We start from the raw sequence: 13,061 nt of genomic DNA, 5'->3' as shown, positions 1-13,061 counted from the left end.
GCTGTCTCTATTTTAGCTATTATGGACTTACTTCTGGACTCTCAATTCTGTTCCATCAATCTATATGTCTACACTTATGCCAGTCCCATACTGCTTTTATTCTGCAGCTTTGTAGTAAGCTTTGAAATCAGGAATTGGAGGACTTTGTTCTTGTTTAAATTTGTTTTGGCTATTCTGTATCCCTTGAATTTCCATACGAATTTTTTTAAAATTTTGCCAATTTCTGTAAAAAAAAAAAAAATCCAGCTGGGGTTTTGATAGGGCTTGAACTGAATCTTATTAGGTCAATTTCAGATTTTGTCATCTTAAGCAACTCAATTTTGGGGTGGCTTGTACAATAACTGATACTATTATTAATATGAGTGGGGTAATAACTGATATTACCCCACTTGGGGAAGCATCCATTTTATTATGGGTGAAGACAAAGGAGGGTGTCTTCACTCTAAATAATAAAACTTCATCTGAAAGGTGTCTCCTTCTAGAAGGCAAGTAGGACTTTCCTTTGAACAGAGTCTTTGATTGGTGGTTTTGTCTACATTTACAGGTTGAGCCCCTTTCATCATTTGAAGAGACTGGTCCAAATGCTGCCTACTGCTGCTGCCTGGCCCACACCCTACCTCTCGCCCAGGGGGGGATTTTTCTGTCCTGGGAATGTTCAAACAGCAACCACTGGACCTGGGATTTCATTTCTTCTCCAGACTTGGGTGCCCTTACTTGGGGTAGGGATTTGCTGAGGGAAATGGGGGTCCTGGCTGCCCACGCCCACTCCCACCAAAAGGAGGCCCAGCAGCAGAGCTGAGAATCTGTGGAAGACCAGAAGAAAGGAGGCTTTAGCTAAGAGTAAAGCCGCTGCTGAAATGAGTGTGTGTTAAAATGTCCCACAGCATCCTGGAAGGTTTTTCTTCGTGGTGATGCTAACGGTAGGTTTTTGCCCAAATTATTCCATTTCTAAGTATTTAATGAGGTAATTCTGAATGAGAGAACATCTACCTCAGGGCGTATGACCCTCTTTTCTTCTGTCGCGTGTAGAAGCCTGAGAGCCACCTGCAGCCTGGCTGTTGAGGGGTTAGGCTGGGTTCAGGGCAGGAGGCTGGGAGACCCTCCCGCTGCCTCTGCCTTTAGACGACTCCAGCTCATGGTTCTACCCCTTTGGCAGGAAGCCCCCAGGCAGGGTGGAAACAAGTCGTAAGCAGTTGAGGAGACAAATCTCTGGGCTTCACTCTGGGCCTGGGCTACAGCCAGGTCAAGTGCCTGCTCTATTCAGACGGGAAATGCATGAATGGGGCTCAGCCCCAGCCTTTACACATTGTGAAGGCAACTGGGAGTGAGGCAGGGATCTAGAAAAATAATGCATGGATCCAGACAATGGAGAAAGACCATGCTAAATCAGCTTAAGGCAAAGACCGGCCAGGGGGAGAGACTAGAAGAGGTGACAGAAAAGGAGGAAACCTTGGGCAGCTTGAGCGCTGCTGGGGCCTAGCGGAAGTAGCTGGGGCATTCATGGGCAACCAGGTGCCAGGCCTGATCAAAGGCCTGCACGATGGCTGGCTCTAGGGGCCCTTCTTCAGTGGCCATCAAGTTCTGTTCCAGCTGCTCTAGGCTGGACATGCCCAGGATGACCGCGTCCCCGTGGGCACCCTGCAAGAGGAGATGGCCAGACGTCAACACACTAGTGCACCACGGTGACCCCAGTCACACACGCTCCCCCCACTCCCCCCACAGCCTCGCTCCCGCCAAAACTTGGGACCTGATTTTTTAAATTTATACTCTACATAGTTCTAGAAAGCACTTAAGGTACCTTCAACAACTGTAACTATGTGACCCCAAACCCTGTCTTCTTTCCTCCTGCTGCCACACTGCTCATCCTCATTCAGACCGAAGTTCAGAGCCCAGTTCTGCCACTCAGCAGCTGTGTAAACTAGGTTTAGCTATTTAACCCCCCTGAGACTCAAATCTTCTCAATTTTCAGCGTGGCTATGGGAATGAGAAATTGTGCAAAGCACTGAGCTCCCACTTATTGAAAACCTGCTATATACATGTCAGAGACAATGCAACTATGTAAGGCTGAAGCTGGAGAAAAATTTTAGCCAGGAAGACAGGGGACACCAAAGACAGAGGGAAACCCCACCTCCCCCCAGAGGAGCCAGACCAGTGGGTTTTACAGTCAAATCTGTGATAATTTTCACAGCTGTATGAACCTCAGTTTGCTTATCAGTAAAACTGGAATAATCACACTTCATCAGGCCTAGGTAATAATTCAATTCATGTTAGGAAGGCCCTCATTATAGGGCCTGGCACTTGGACAGCTACTCAGAACAACAGGAAGGCTGCCATGAAAACTGGAACAAAGAGAAATTTCAGAGGAAAAAACTACTTAGAAATCACCTGAAGGTAATGCTGGCTTCCCGAAGGGAGCAGAAGTGGGGCTTCCAGTGACGATGGGTTACCTGGAGCTGTGAGTGGTGGTACATCCACCGGAGGGCGGCCGAGGTCATGCTGGGGGCGCTGGGGCCATACGCAGCCTGCAGGGCCTTCTCCACCAGGGTAATGGCCTTGAAGTGGTGTTCCTTCCAGAAGCTGAGCAGGTGGGGAGGGTAGCACAGGGGTCAGGACCATGGGGTCACACTGGGGGCCACCGCCAAAGAGTCAAACAGGACAGCTGCGCTCACCCCAACCCTGCAGCGTGGAGGGGCTGGTATCCCCTCTAGCAATGGGTCTCCTGCTTTATTGAAACACCCAGGATGCTGGCTCCCTCACCAGAGACCTCAATGACATCTTTACCCCTGAGAACTCAAAGCCTGCCCTTACTTTACCTAGGGAAATAGGCAGCAAGTACAGGGGTATGGCTTGGCCCCAGGACTACTGAGCCTCCATCCAGGGCCCTCTCCTTCCCCATCTGCAGGTGACGAGCACTCCTCGGGGCGGAGCGATGACTTGGAAGACCTGGCATAAGGTCCAGAGATCCTCATTCCTCACGGAGGTCCCAAGAAAACAAGAAGAAACCCTATAGAGGGCTTCATAATTCCTCTAGGAATCAAAAGAGGTAGGTTCAGGCAGCAAGGGATGGCTTGGAGACCCAGGAAAGCAGCCTAGAACTCCTCCATTTCAGATAAAGAGGACCCCCTCCCACTCCTCCCACCCTGATGCAGCCCATCCCCAGCTCACCGATTCCTGTAGATCTCTGCCCAACTGGTCCCAAAGAAGCGGCCCACAGGTTGCTTCCTGTCCTTGTCCTCATACTTGTACTTGCCGGTCAGCAGGCCCCCTGCGGGAAAGGCTGTAATCAGATCCCCTGGCACTGCTCCCAGAGGCTGCTCTGAACTGGAAGTGGGGGTGATGGTGGGGGACCCAGGAGGGATGGAGGACCCAGCCCAGCCTCTTGTCAAACCCTTCCCTGCTTCCCAGGTCTGGGGCCGGGTATCCCCCAGGTCAGGAATAGGGAGAAACAGGACCAGAAATGCCCCCCGGGACCTGGGAGGGGAGCCCGTCCCCACAGCAGCCCATATCCCATACCAGCCAAAGGGTTGTAGGCGTAGAACCTCAGTCCAAAGTGCCTGATGCAGGGGAAGAGCTCTGTCTCCACCTGCCGGGTAGTGGCGTTGTACATGCCCTGCGGGTAGAAGGGCCAGCTGGAGAGGGTGCACGGGTCACGGGACCCCAGTCTTCTTCAAAAACCTTCAGTCAAAACCTGTCCAGGACTTCAGCAATGATTTCCAACATCATCAGTGGTGGCTGGGTGATGGGGAGATGGTGCTGGGCCCCAGGAAGGGACAGTGAACAGGATATGTCATTCCCCACATATCTGTAGGCACCAGTTGTGTACTGGACACTGAGTTCCCAAACACCAGCATATCTAGTAAGGTCTCTGCTTCCAAGAGACGTTAGAGTCAAGTTAAAAACAAAGACAGAGGTCAGGTGATCACATAAAGGTGGGTTCAGTGATCATAGCAGATTCTCCCAAATACTTGCTCAATGTATGAAGATAGGGTTTGGAGATGGGAGGCCCCGCTGGGCTGTTGGGAAAGGCTTCCAGAGGAAGAAGCATCTAAGTGAGACCTGGGCACTCGTTCCCATGAGAAGCAGGGAGGAGTGTTCCAGGCTGACTGCAGAGGGAGAAGCAGGCAGGAAGGGGAACCTGGGCCGGAGAGAGCAGGCGCCTGTTTGCCAGGCTGAGGGTACCTGGGAGCCATCACCCTGTAGAGCAGGGGACTGGCTGTTATGGAGGGGCACGCGGGGGAGAGGGGAGCCACGAGGACCCGGGATCAGCAGGCACCCAGGAGACAGAGGCCTCTGCAGCCCCGGCCTCACCTGGTACACGGTGGGCAGGATCCAGTTGTTGCTCCTGCACAGGGTACAGATCTCGGCCACTTCCCAGGCGGCATAGTTGGAGAGGCCAAGCTCCACAAACTTGCCCTGCGGCAGAGAGGCCAAGGTCAGAACCCACTGCAGCCCAGAACACCAGGAAGGAGAGACTGGCTGGGGACCCTGGGAGTGGGGTCTGTCCCCAGCTCTGCTCTGGGACAGCCCTGGAGCCTCCAGTCTCCTGGGCAACGACAGGCCAAGGAGAGGAGCTCGGGGGTGGGGGGGCAGCCCTCACCTCCTGGTGCAGCTGGTGGCAGGCACGCAGCGTCTCTTCCACAGGGGTGCCGTGGTCCGGTGCGTGTAGATAGAAGAGGTCAACGTGGGGACACTGCAGCCGCTTCAGTGACGTCTCCAGCTGGGACCGGAGGCTGTCAGGCTTCAGTGACTTCCCTTCCCAGGGATTGGCCTTGGTAGCGATTTTCACTTTGTGGGAAGAATGTAATGGTTAAGAAACTTATTGTAACCACTTACTAGCCATGTGACCCTGGCTAAATTACTTAAGTTCTCTGAGTTTCAATTCTCTAATCTATAAAATCGGGATGGTAACAATGGAACTGTCTTCACAGGGAGAGCATGAGGATTCAATAATGTCTCATGTGTGAGTTCCTAATGTTCACTGCTGCTATATTATTAGTCACCAAACTGCTAGCTGTGTCAAGCCTTGTAATAGAGGCCAAGCGCACAGAGATGAACTAAACACTCAATTTCTGCCCTCAAGGAGGTCACAAGCTAGAAGGTGATGTTACAATATGTAAGTGCAGTAGAGCCCAGAGGAGACGTATGTGGCCAATCTGGGAATTCCAGGGAGGGCTTCCTGACCCCACAAGTTGAGTCTCCAAAAAAGCATCCTGGGACTTCCCTGGCGGTCCAGTGGTTAAGACTCTGCACCTCCACTGCAGGGGGCATGGGTTCAATCCCTGTTCGGGGAACTAAGATCCCGCGTGCTGCGCAGCATGGCCAAAAAAAAAGAAGAGTCCAAGCCAACAAGGAAGGGTGGGAAGCACATTCCGAAGGGTGGGAACTTGGACAAAGTCACAAAGGCAAGAAAGCACAGTACGTGAAGGCCATACGTGCAACTCTGAGTTATAAACTCCAGGCAGGGAGCAGTGGTACATGAGACAAGAGAAGGGGGTCCAGACCTAATCCCAACGGGTTTTCTCAAATACCATCATTCAAAGGTTTTACGAGTGAACTGGTCAGCTGTGTTCGCTCTGGTTGCCATACAGAGAGAGACGTCGAGGGGGCAGGCCTGAAGACAGGGGGACAAGTAAAGAGGCTGCTGCAGGAATTCAGGAAAGAGATGCAGCTGCTGAACATAACCACTGGCAGATCCATTCCAGAGAGAGGTAGAAGGCAAAATGAGCAGAAGGCAGTGACAGTTTCCCCCCCTCTCCTTCCAGACTCCTGGAAGCGTGCACATCCGCATATCCACTGTAGAGACACACTCCCCATGAGAACAAGAGAGTGTTCTGCCATGCAAGCAGCTTGGAAGTGCTATAAAGAATGCTGGCTCTCTGGGGGATTCCCTGGTGGCGCAGTGGTTAAGAATCTGCCTGCCAATCAACGGGACACAGGTTCGAGCCCTGGCCGGGGAAGATCCCACACGCTGCAGAGTAACTAAGCCCGTGCGCCACAACTACTGAGCCTGAGCTCTAGAGCCTGCGAGCCACAACTACTGAACCCACGTGCCACAACTACTGAAGCCTGCGTGCCTAGAGCCCGTGCTCCGCAACAAGAGAAGCCACCACAATGAGAAGCCCGCGCACCGCAACGAAGAGTAGCCCCCGCTCTCTGCAACTAGAGAAAGCCCACGCACAGCAATGAAGACCTAACACAGCCAAAAATAAATAAATAAATAAATTTGTATATTAATAAAAAAAGAACGCTGGCTCTCTGGATTCTGCACTTTCCATACCTGGCAAACGCAACTCAGTAATCCAGAGGGGAGGGAGTCGTCAGACCACTTGGACGTTGGAGAGACCAAGTCTCTCAGCTTCTTGTCCAGATTTTTTCCATTCCCCACATTTCTCAATCCCCCTGCATTCTTGGTGTGAACTTTGCCTCGGGTCTGACCTGAGGACTTTGACTCTCTGAGTGCCTGGCCTCAAAGAAGGAAGCAGGGAAGGACTGGAGGGGGAGAAACCAATTCAGGAATAAGATCTTCATTAGTCACGAGAGGCACCCAGGTGAACTAGAGAGTGTGGGTCTGAGATGCACATTCCCAAGTCTGTTCCTCCATATCCACCAAGCGTCCACCCAGAGGGGGACGCCCCTGACACAAGGGCTGGGAAGAAAGAGTCTCAGGATGGAAAAGAGGCAGAGTGTGGTAGTAACAGTATCAGCTGACTTCACTGGGTCCCACTATGTGCCAGGCACCTTCCTAGGCACTTCCAGTGGCATCAGGCTGATGAGGGACCGTCCCTCCACACACACGTCCTCCACTCAAGCACACCTGCCTCCTGGCCATCCACATACCAGTCTTGGCACAGCTATGCCCTCAGTCTCTCATAATCCTCTGACTCATGCTCTGCCCAGCAAACTACTATTGTTCCTTGAAGGCCCAGCCTCAGTGTTCTCTGAGCCTTCCCTAGGGCCTCTGCCTGGCCCCATCATGCCTTCCCTAAAAGTGCTTTCTTTTCTGCACTCCTCTGCAATTATTTGCTTCAATCTTCCCCACTAGACTCTGAGCTCCCTGCGGGTGGGTTAGAGACACTTTCCCTCCTATAGCTCCATAAGAAGCTGGCATAGGGCTACAGGAGTGGACAGAAATGCCTTACCCTCTCTCTCACGCCTCCCCACTCTTTACCCCACCACCCCTGCTCCCCCAGCCCGGTCTATGGCAATGCTACAGCTCTCCCTGAGACAGCCAGGGGTACTGCCAAATGAACAGAGCAAAGTCTGGGGACTGATGAAAGACCTGAATGAGAAAAGGGCTCTCGGGAGCGCATGGGCGTTGAGGACAATGGGGAGAGGGGCATAGGGCAGAGCGCCTGGGGACCGGTTATGGGTACCTGGCAGGGTTGGAGGCGGGTACGGCATAGCTCTACAGACCAGTGCCGCTGAGAGGTGCACTAAGAAAGCAACTGGAGTAGGAAACCAAGGACTAGATCAGGCTCGGGGGTTACCGAGTTGCAGTCCCCAGACGAAGAAGCGGAGGGGAAGGTGGTCAGGATAAAGCGCTGTTCAGCTGTCGGGGCTGGATGTGCAAGGGACTTGAGGCGCGGGGGGTTCACAGAGCTGCGTGATGGCCAGGGGAGGTGGGCGCCCGGGGGGCGGGGCGAAGCTGTCGGCCCTGACCGCGGCGGGCGCGTGGCTGGGGTCGGGTCAGCGTGTCCTGCGGGACGGGTCTGCACTGCACGGTGCAGGGAGAAGACAGGCGGTCGGTGCGCGGGCGCCAGAAGTTACCTTTGCAGTCGCCGCCGCCCAGCCCGAGCCCCAGGCCGCCCAGGATGCTCTCGGACTGGCCGTCGCTGTACATGAAGGCCGTGTCCAGCTCAGTGTGGCCGCGCTCCAGGAAGGCGCGCACTGCCGCGCCGCTGGCGGGCGCGTCCATGCGGCGCCCCATCTCCATGGTGCCCAGCACGGTGGCGGGCCGGATAGGGGAGCCTGAGGTGGCCCGCGGGCCCCGGGACATGGCGGCTGCGGTGGCGGCGGTGCGAGCCTCGGGTGGCCGGGGGGTACGAACGCAGCGGGCGGCGGCGCGGGCCGCGGCGCGAGACAGGGCTCTCAGCATGAGGTCGGCGCCTGCGCGCTGGGGCGCCTCGGGCCCCGCCTCCCTGGCGATGGGGAGAAGCGCGGCGCCCCCTCACGCAAGATACGCTCGCTCGCCACGACTTCCGGGACTTTCCGCCAAGTGAGCGGCTCAAGAGGCGGAGCCGCGCAGCTCCGGGGCGTGGTGGGGCGGGGTGGGGCGGGGTGGGGCGGGGTGGGGCGGGGTTTCTGGTCAGCTGATGAAGGCAGGAGCTGGAGAGCCCAGAAGCCGGGCGGTGGGGAGGCTCTAGACTTGGTAAGCCGAATTTGAGGCTGGGGCTGCGGTTCGGGACTCTGGGCCTTCCCTGCTACATCTTTCCAATACCCTCCTCCAGCCCCTGGATGGTCCTGGGGCTACTGCCCCCACCTCGGGGCGCGAGATCTTGGAGCGAGGCTCTGGGCTGGGATTGGGAGGCCCTCGGCGGGGGCCCAGGGCCCCCTCCTCAAGGGCGACCAGCGTGACCCCTCGGGCCGCTGTGACCTAGGGCCTGGGGTCTGGGTTCCTTTTTCACCTCTTGTTCCCGGCCGACGGGCCCCTGCGTTTCTGACGACTTTGTTTTCCCCAGGGCGGGCCAGAGGAGGGGGCTTCGCGGCGAATGAGCGCTGACCCCAGCGGCTGCCCTGTTATTATCCCCGCCAAACAGGCGGCCGGTGCTCGGCTGAGTCACTAGGAGGGAGTTGTGACCGAGGACCTGGAGGGCTGGAGTGGGTGGTAGCCCCAAGGCGGGATGCTCCTCCCCTCAGGTGCTCCCCAATTCTGCAGGGAGCCCAGATTGTCCCCTCCCACTCCATGCCTAGGACAGGTTTCCAAGTGTGTACATGGGGAGTCTGTGTTTGGAAGTATGAGGACTGACGCAGTCTTGTCTTTTCAAGGCTTACTGAAGCCTGCTGTTTGCCAGGAACCCTGTGGGGGGAGGGGAGAGAGCTATAGACAGAACAGAATAATAGCCATTCCCGGTTATTCTACTGAGGGTTTAGCCTGTGCCAGGCGCCATTCTAATCCCTCAGCCTGGATTCTCTCATTTAACTCTGCAATTAGCCTAGCAGGTGGATACTTGCATTATTCCCTCTTTTTACAGGTTGGAACTCTGAGGCTCAGTCACTTGACCAAGAATTCATTACCAGTAGGCATTAGGCAGGTCAGTTCCAGAGTGCTTTCTCCTCAACTCTAGGCCATCCAAGCTCACAATTAGGTCTCCCATTCTCCCTTCCTTTCTTTGTTTCTCTCTCTCTCTCTCTCTCCCTTTCTACCTTCTTTTCCTTCCTTTCTCTCTCCCTCTCCCCTCCCTCCTTGTCTGTCTGTCTCTTGCTGTTTTTTGAACCTTTACTGTGCACCTGGTGTGTCTGGGGCCTAAGAATAAGTTTACAACTAGGGTGAAGGGAGAGGAGTGGGCTTAAAGGGCAGCAGTGGCTGAGGAGTGTGATGAGCATTCTTCGGGTTTGTGGAGGAGGTAAGGGAAGAGGTGACAGGTGTTTTCCCGCCAGCTCCTGTGAGGACCCTCTAAACTGAGACGGCAATTTAGAACTGGGTCTTAGTTTCTCTTTATGCTGTGTAGGATGAAAAGGCCAAGTCTAGGGGAAGAGACGGCATGGACAGAAGTCAGGAGACCTGGGAATGACTGTCTAAAGGCCTAGAGGGAGGGACAGGAGATGGGGGGGAGGGCAGTTCTTGGAGTACCCTGGGGCTCAGTCTCAAGGCATTTGGACTTATCTGGTAGATAAAGGTGGCCACTTGAGCAGCTTCAGTGGGGAGCATCTCTGTGACTCAGCTTGGGATCTGGACGAGTTACATGGCTGTGGCAGCGGATGCCATTTCCAGGGCTGCCTTTCTTTTCTTTTCTTTTTTTAAAAATATTTATTTATTTATTTGGCTGCACCAGGTCTTCGTTGCGGCATGTGGGATCTTTACTTGCGGCATGCGGGCTCTAAGTTGTGGCATGCAGGATCTAGTTCCCTGACCAGGGATCAAACCTGGGCCCCCTGCATTGGGAGTGTGGAGTCTTAGCCACTGGACCACCAGGGAAGTCCCTCCGCCTTTCTTTTTTTTTTTTTTTTTGCGGTACGTGGGCCTCTCACTGCTGTGGCCTCTCCCGTTGCGGAGCACAGGCTCCGGACGCGCAGGCTCAGCGGCCATGACTCACGGGCCCAGCTGCTCCGCGGCATGTGGGATCTTCCCGGACCGGGGCATGAACCCATGTCCCCTGCATCGGCAGGCGGACTCTCAAGCACTGCGCCACCAGGGAAGCACCCTCCGCCTTTCTTAAAGTGTGGTCATGTGCACAGAATACATGTGGTCAGAATATGCTGGGGGAGCTTCTTAAACCCAAGGTCCCTGATCCCAGCTCTGACACACTGATCCTGAATTTCAAACATGTGCCCTCTATGATAACAAGGCACCCCTGAATCAACTATATACTTCAATTAAAAAAAAACAAAAACCACAAGGCACCCCTGTTGTGGTCCTTGTCATACCTACAGACCTGGTCAACCTTTGTTGCAACCCTGGCCATCCATTTGCTCAGTGCTGTTGGACTAGGAGGTGGGCCCGGTCTCAGAAGCCAGGCCTGGGCCCAGGCTGGCTTCCTACTTGGGTCAGAACCGACGGGTGACAGGCTCTGTGCACAGTGGCCCTCAGAGGAAAGTGTCTTCTGTTCCGGGCTCAGGTGTGTCTCAAAGTATCCTGAGCCCCGAGCTGCACATGGACCCCATGCATGGACAGGCGACCACCCACCCAGGGCCCTATGAGCCAAGGTACATCCCCCCAAGACACCCATCCCTCCTTCACTGGGCATGTGTCCACTTTCTTTCTTCCCTAGCCTGGTGAAAAGAGGGAGTGAGAGTGACCTCAGGGTACTTGAGATACTGGTCTCTCATTCTTAGTCACTACCATTGTGTCAGGCCCTGGGCTAAGAGCTTTATGTGCATTTTATCTATGCAACAACCCCAAGGAGTGGGCGTCATTATCCTCGTTTTATACACAGGCTCAGACTGTTACTTGCACAAGGCCACTCAACCTTATCTGCAGAATGAGGACAGTGTTCCCCTCACAGAGAAGTTAACGAGGATGGCAGTATACTACTGTGATGACCTGCCGTGGTGTGTTGAGGCTCTGCCAGAGGAGGCTTGGGGAAGTGGCCCACTGGAGGTGTGGCTGGGGAACAAAAGGACTTGATTTGAAATGCCTGAGGCACCGCAAAAACCCAGCTCCTACCTGGACTGCGTGTTAACCTGGGGTGGCCTTGCAGCTGCTGGTGGCAGGACAGCAGATAAATGGCTCCAGCATCAGCTGTGCTGAAGGTCGGGGGGTGGGGGGTGGTCACCAAGGTACAGGAAGAGACCTTCAGCCCCCCTTTGCAGGGCTCCGGAGGGACTGCAGTGAACCAGGCAGGCAGTGACCTGGGGTGCCCTTGCCCCCAGCTCTGGGACTCGCTGTTGAGTCACGTTAGAGCTGAGAGCCTAGAGCTTCCTAAGAAAAGCAGCTGACTCGCTTCCTTTCCCTGCCTGACGCTCCCAGGTCGCTGTGGCCTCAGCAGTTCCAAGGGTCCAGCCAGGGTGTCTCAGCCCGTTTGGGCCAATGTAACAAAATACCATTTGTCTGGATGGCTTAGAGACAAACATTGATTTCTCACAGTTCTGGAGGCTGGGAAGTCCAAGATCAGGGTGCTAGTAGATTCAGTGTCTGGTGAGGGTCCACTTCCTAGTTCATAGATGGCTGTCTTCTCGATATGTCCTCACCTGGCGCAAGGGGCGAGGGAGCTCTCTGGGGTCTTTTTTATAAGGGCACTAATCCCATTCAGGAGGGCTCTGCCTTCATGACCTAGATACTCCCCAAAGGCCCCACCTCAAAAATACCATCACATTGGGGGTTAGATTTCAACAGGACAGGAGGGACATAAGCATTTGGTCTATGGAATTGTCTGCGGGGCATTGCTTTACGAGGATCCTGGGTCTTTTGACACAAGCAGAAACTGAAGGTGGCTGGAGAGAGCCTCTTCCCAGGTGAGGAACGCCCCTCTGAGCGCAGTGAGAAAAGGGGAAGCCTGCCTTTTGGCTGCATGAGACCCTGGGCAGCCCTGCCAGACCACAGGAAGGTGCCGCCGTTCCCAGGGACAGAAGCATGATGGCTATGAGTGCTTCCTGCTTGGGTGGTCCTGGCAAGTCACCTCCCTGGGTCCACGCAGACATATCAGTAGCCCCCACTTCATAGAGTTGATGTGCAGCAAAATGCAGAGAGGCCTACGTAAGGTGCTTAGCACAGAGCTGGTAAAGTGCTCAGCTGTCAGGGGCTGTGATGATTCTGCCCAGCAGCCCCACTTCCTCTTCCTCCTCTGGGACTGTCACACAGGCTGTGACTGCTCTAGGACACCAGCTGGGGACTTCGCTGCCTGCCCCGGCAACCAGCCAGCTCCTGGCTTTGTCGGCGGTGAGAATGGGGAGGTGGCTCCAGACTCTGCCAGCAGGCGTCCTACACACGGGAGCTGCTGGGAGAATGCTGGGAGAATGCGGCTTGAGCCCAAGCTTGAATCCCAGCCATGTGTGCAACTCACCTGCTCCTTCTTCACCACTTGCCTCATCTGACCGGTGTACTAGGGGACACAGCCCTCCTTTTTCTTTTTTTTGGCTGAGTGGTACAGCTTGTGAGATCTTAGTTCCCTGACCAGGGATTGAACCCAGGCCCTGGCAGTAAAAGTGCTGAGTCCTAACCACTGGACCACCAGGGGATTCCCAGGACAGCCGTACTTTAAATGAGAGGGTGTACTTAGTGGGCCTGGTCTCAGCAGACCCTCGCAGCGTGATCTGCAAGAAGAAAAGATTGGAAACAATCGAAATGTTCAAGAGTTAGAACAAAGGTGGCATTGTTTGAGGGCTCAGTTCTCTACACTAGATTTATGAACTCATTGAACCCTCACAGCTGTATGGGAGAGGCACTGTTATCGCCCCATCTTGCA

General features: G+C 54.8%; 1 protein-coding gene across 1 annotated transcript; it reads right to left on the bottom strand.

Moving 5' to 3' along the window:
* Window positions 1-1,210: 1,210 nt before the first annotated feature.
* LOC103075005 (aflatoxin B1 aldehyde reductase member 4) lies at window positions 1,211-8,111 on the bottom strand. Its single transcript, XM_007459249.1, has 7 exons — window positions 7,768-8,111; window positions 4,598-4,785; window positions 4,309-4,413; window positions 3,514-3,610; window positions 3,166-3,265; window positions 2,448-2,577; window positions 1,211-1,638 (listed from the first exon to the last, which is right to left on the bottom strand). Exons 1-7 carry the CDS (start codon window positions 8,093-8,095, stop codon window positions 1,477-1,479), a joined length of 1,110 nt encoding a protein of 369 aa, XP_007459311.1. The 5' UTR covers window positions 8,096-8,111; the 3' UTR covers window positions 1,211-1,476.
* Window positions 8,112-13,061: the final 4,950 nt, after the last annotated feature.

This window comes from Lipotes vexillifer, unplaced genomic scaffold (genome assembly GCF_000442215.2).
Source record: "Lipotes vexillifer unplaced genomic scaffold, Lipotes_vexillifer_v1.1 scaffold496, whole genome shotgun sequence".
Taxonomy (NCBI): Eukaryota; Metazoa; Chordata; class Mammalia; order Artiodactyla; family Lipotidae; genus Lipotes; species Lipotes vexillifer.
This window is presented reverse-complemented; position numbering and strand designations above follow the sequence as displayed.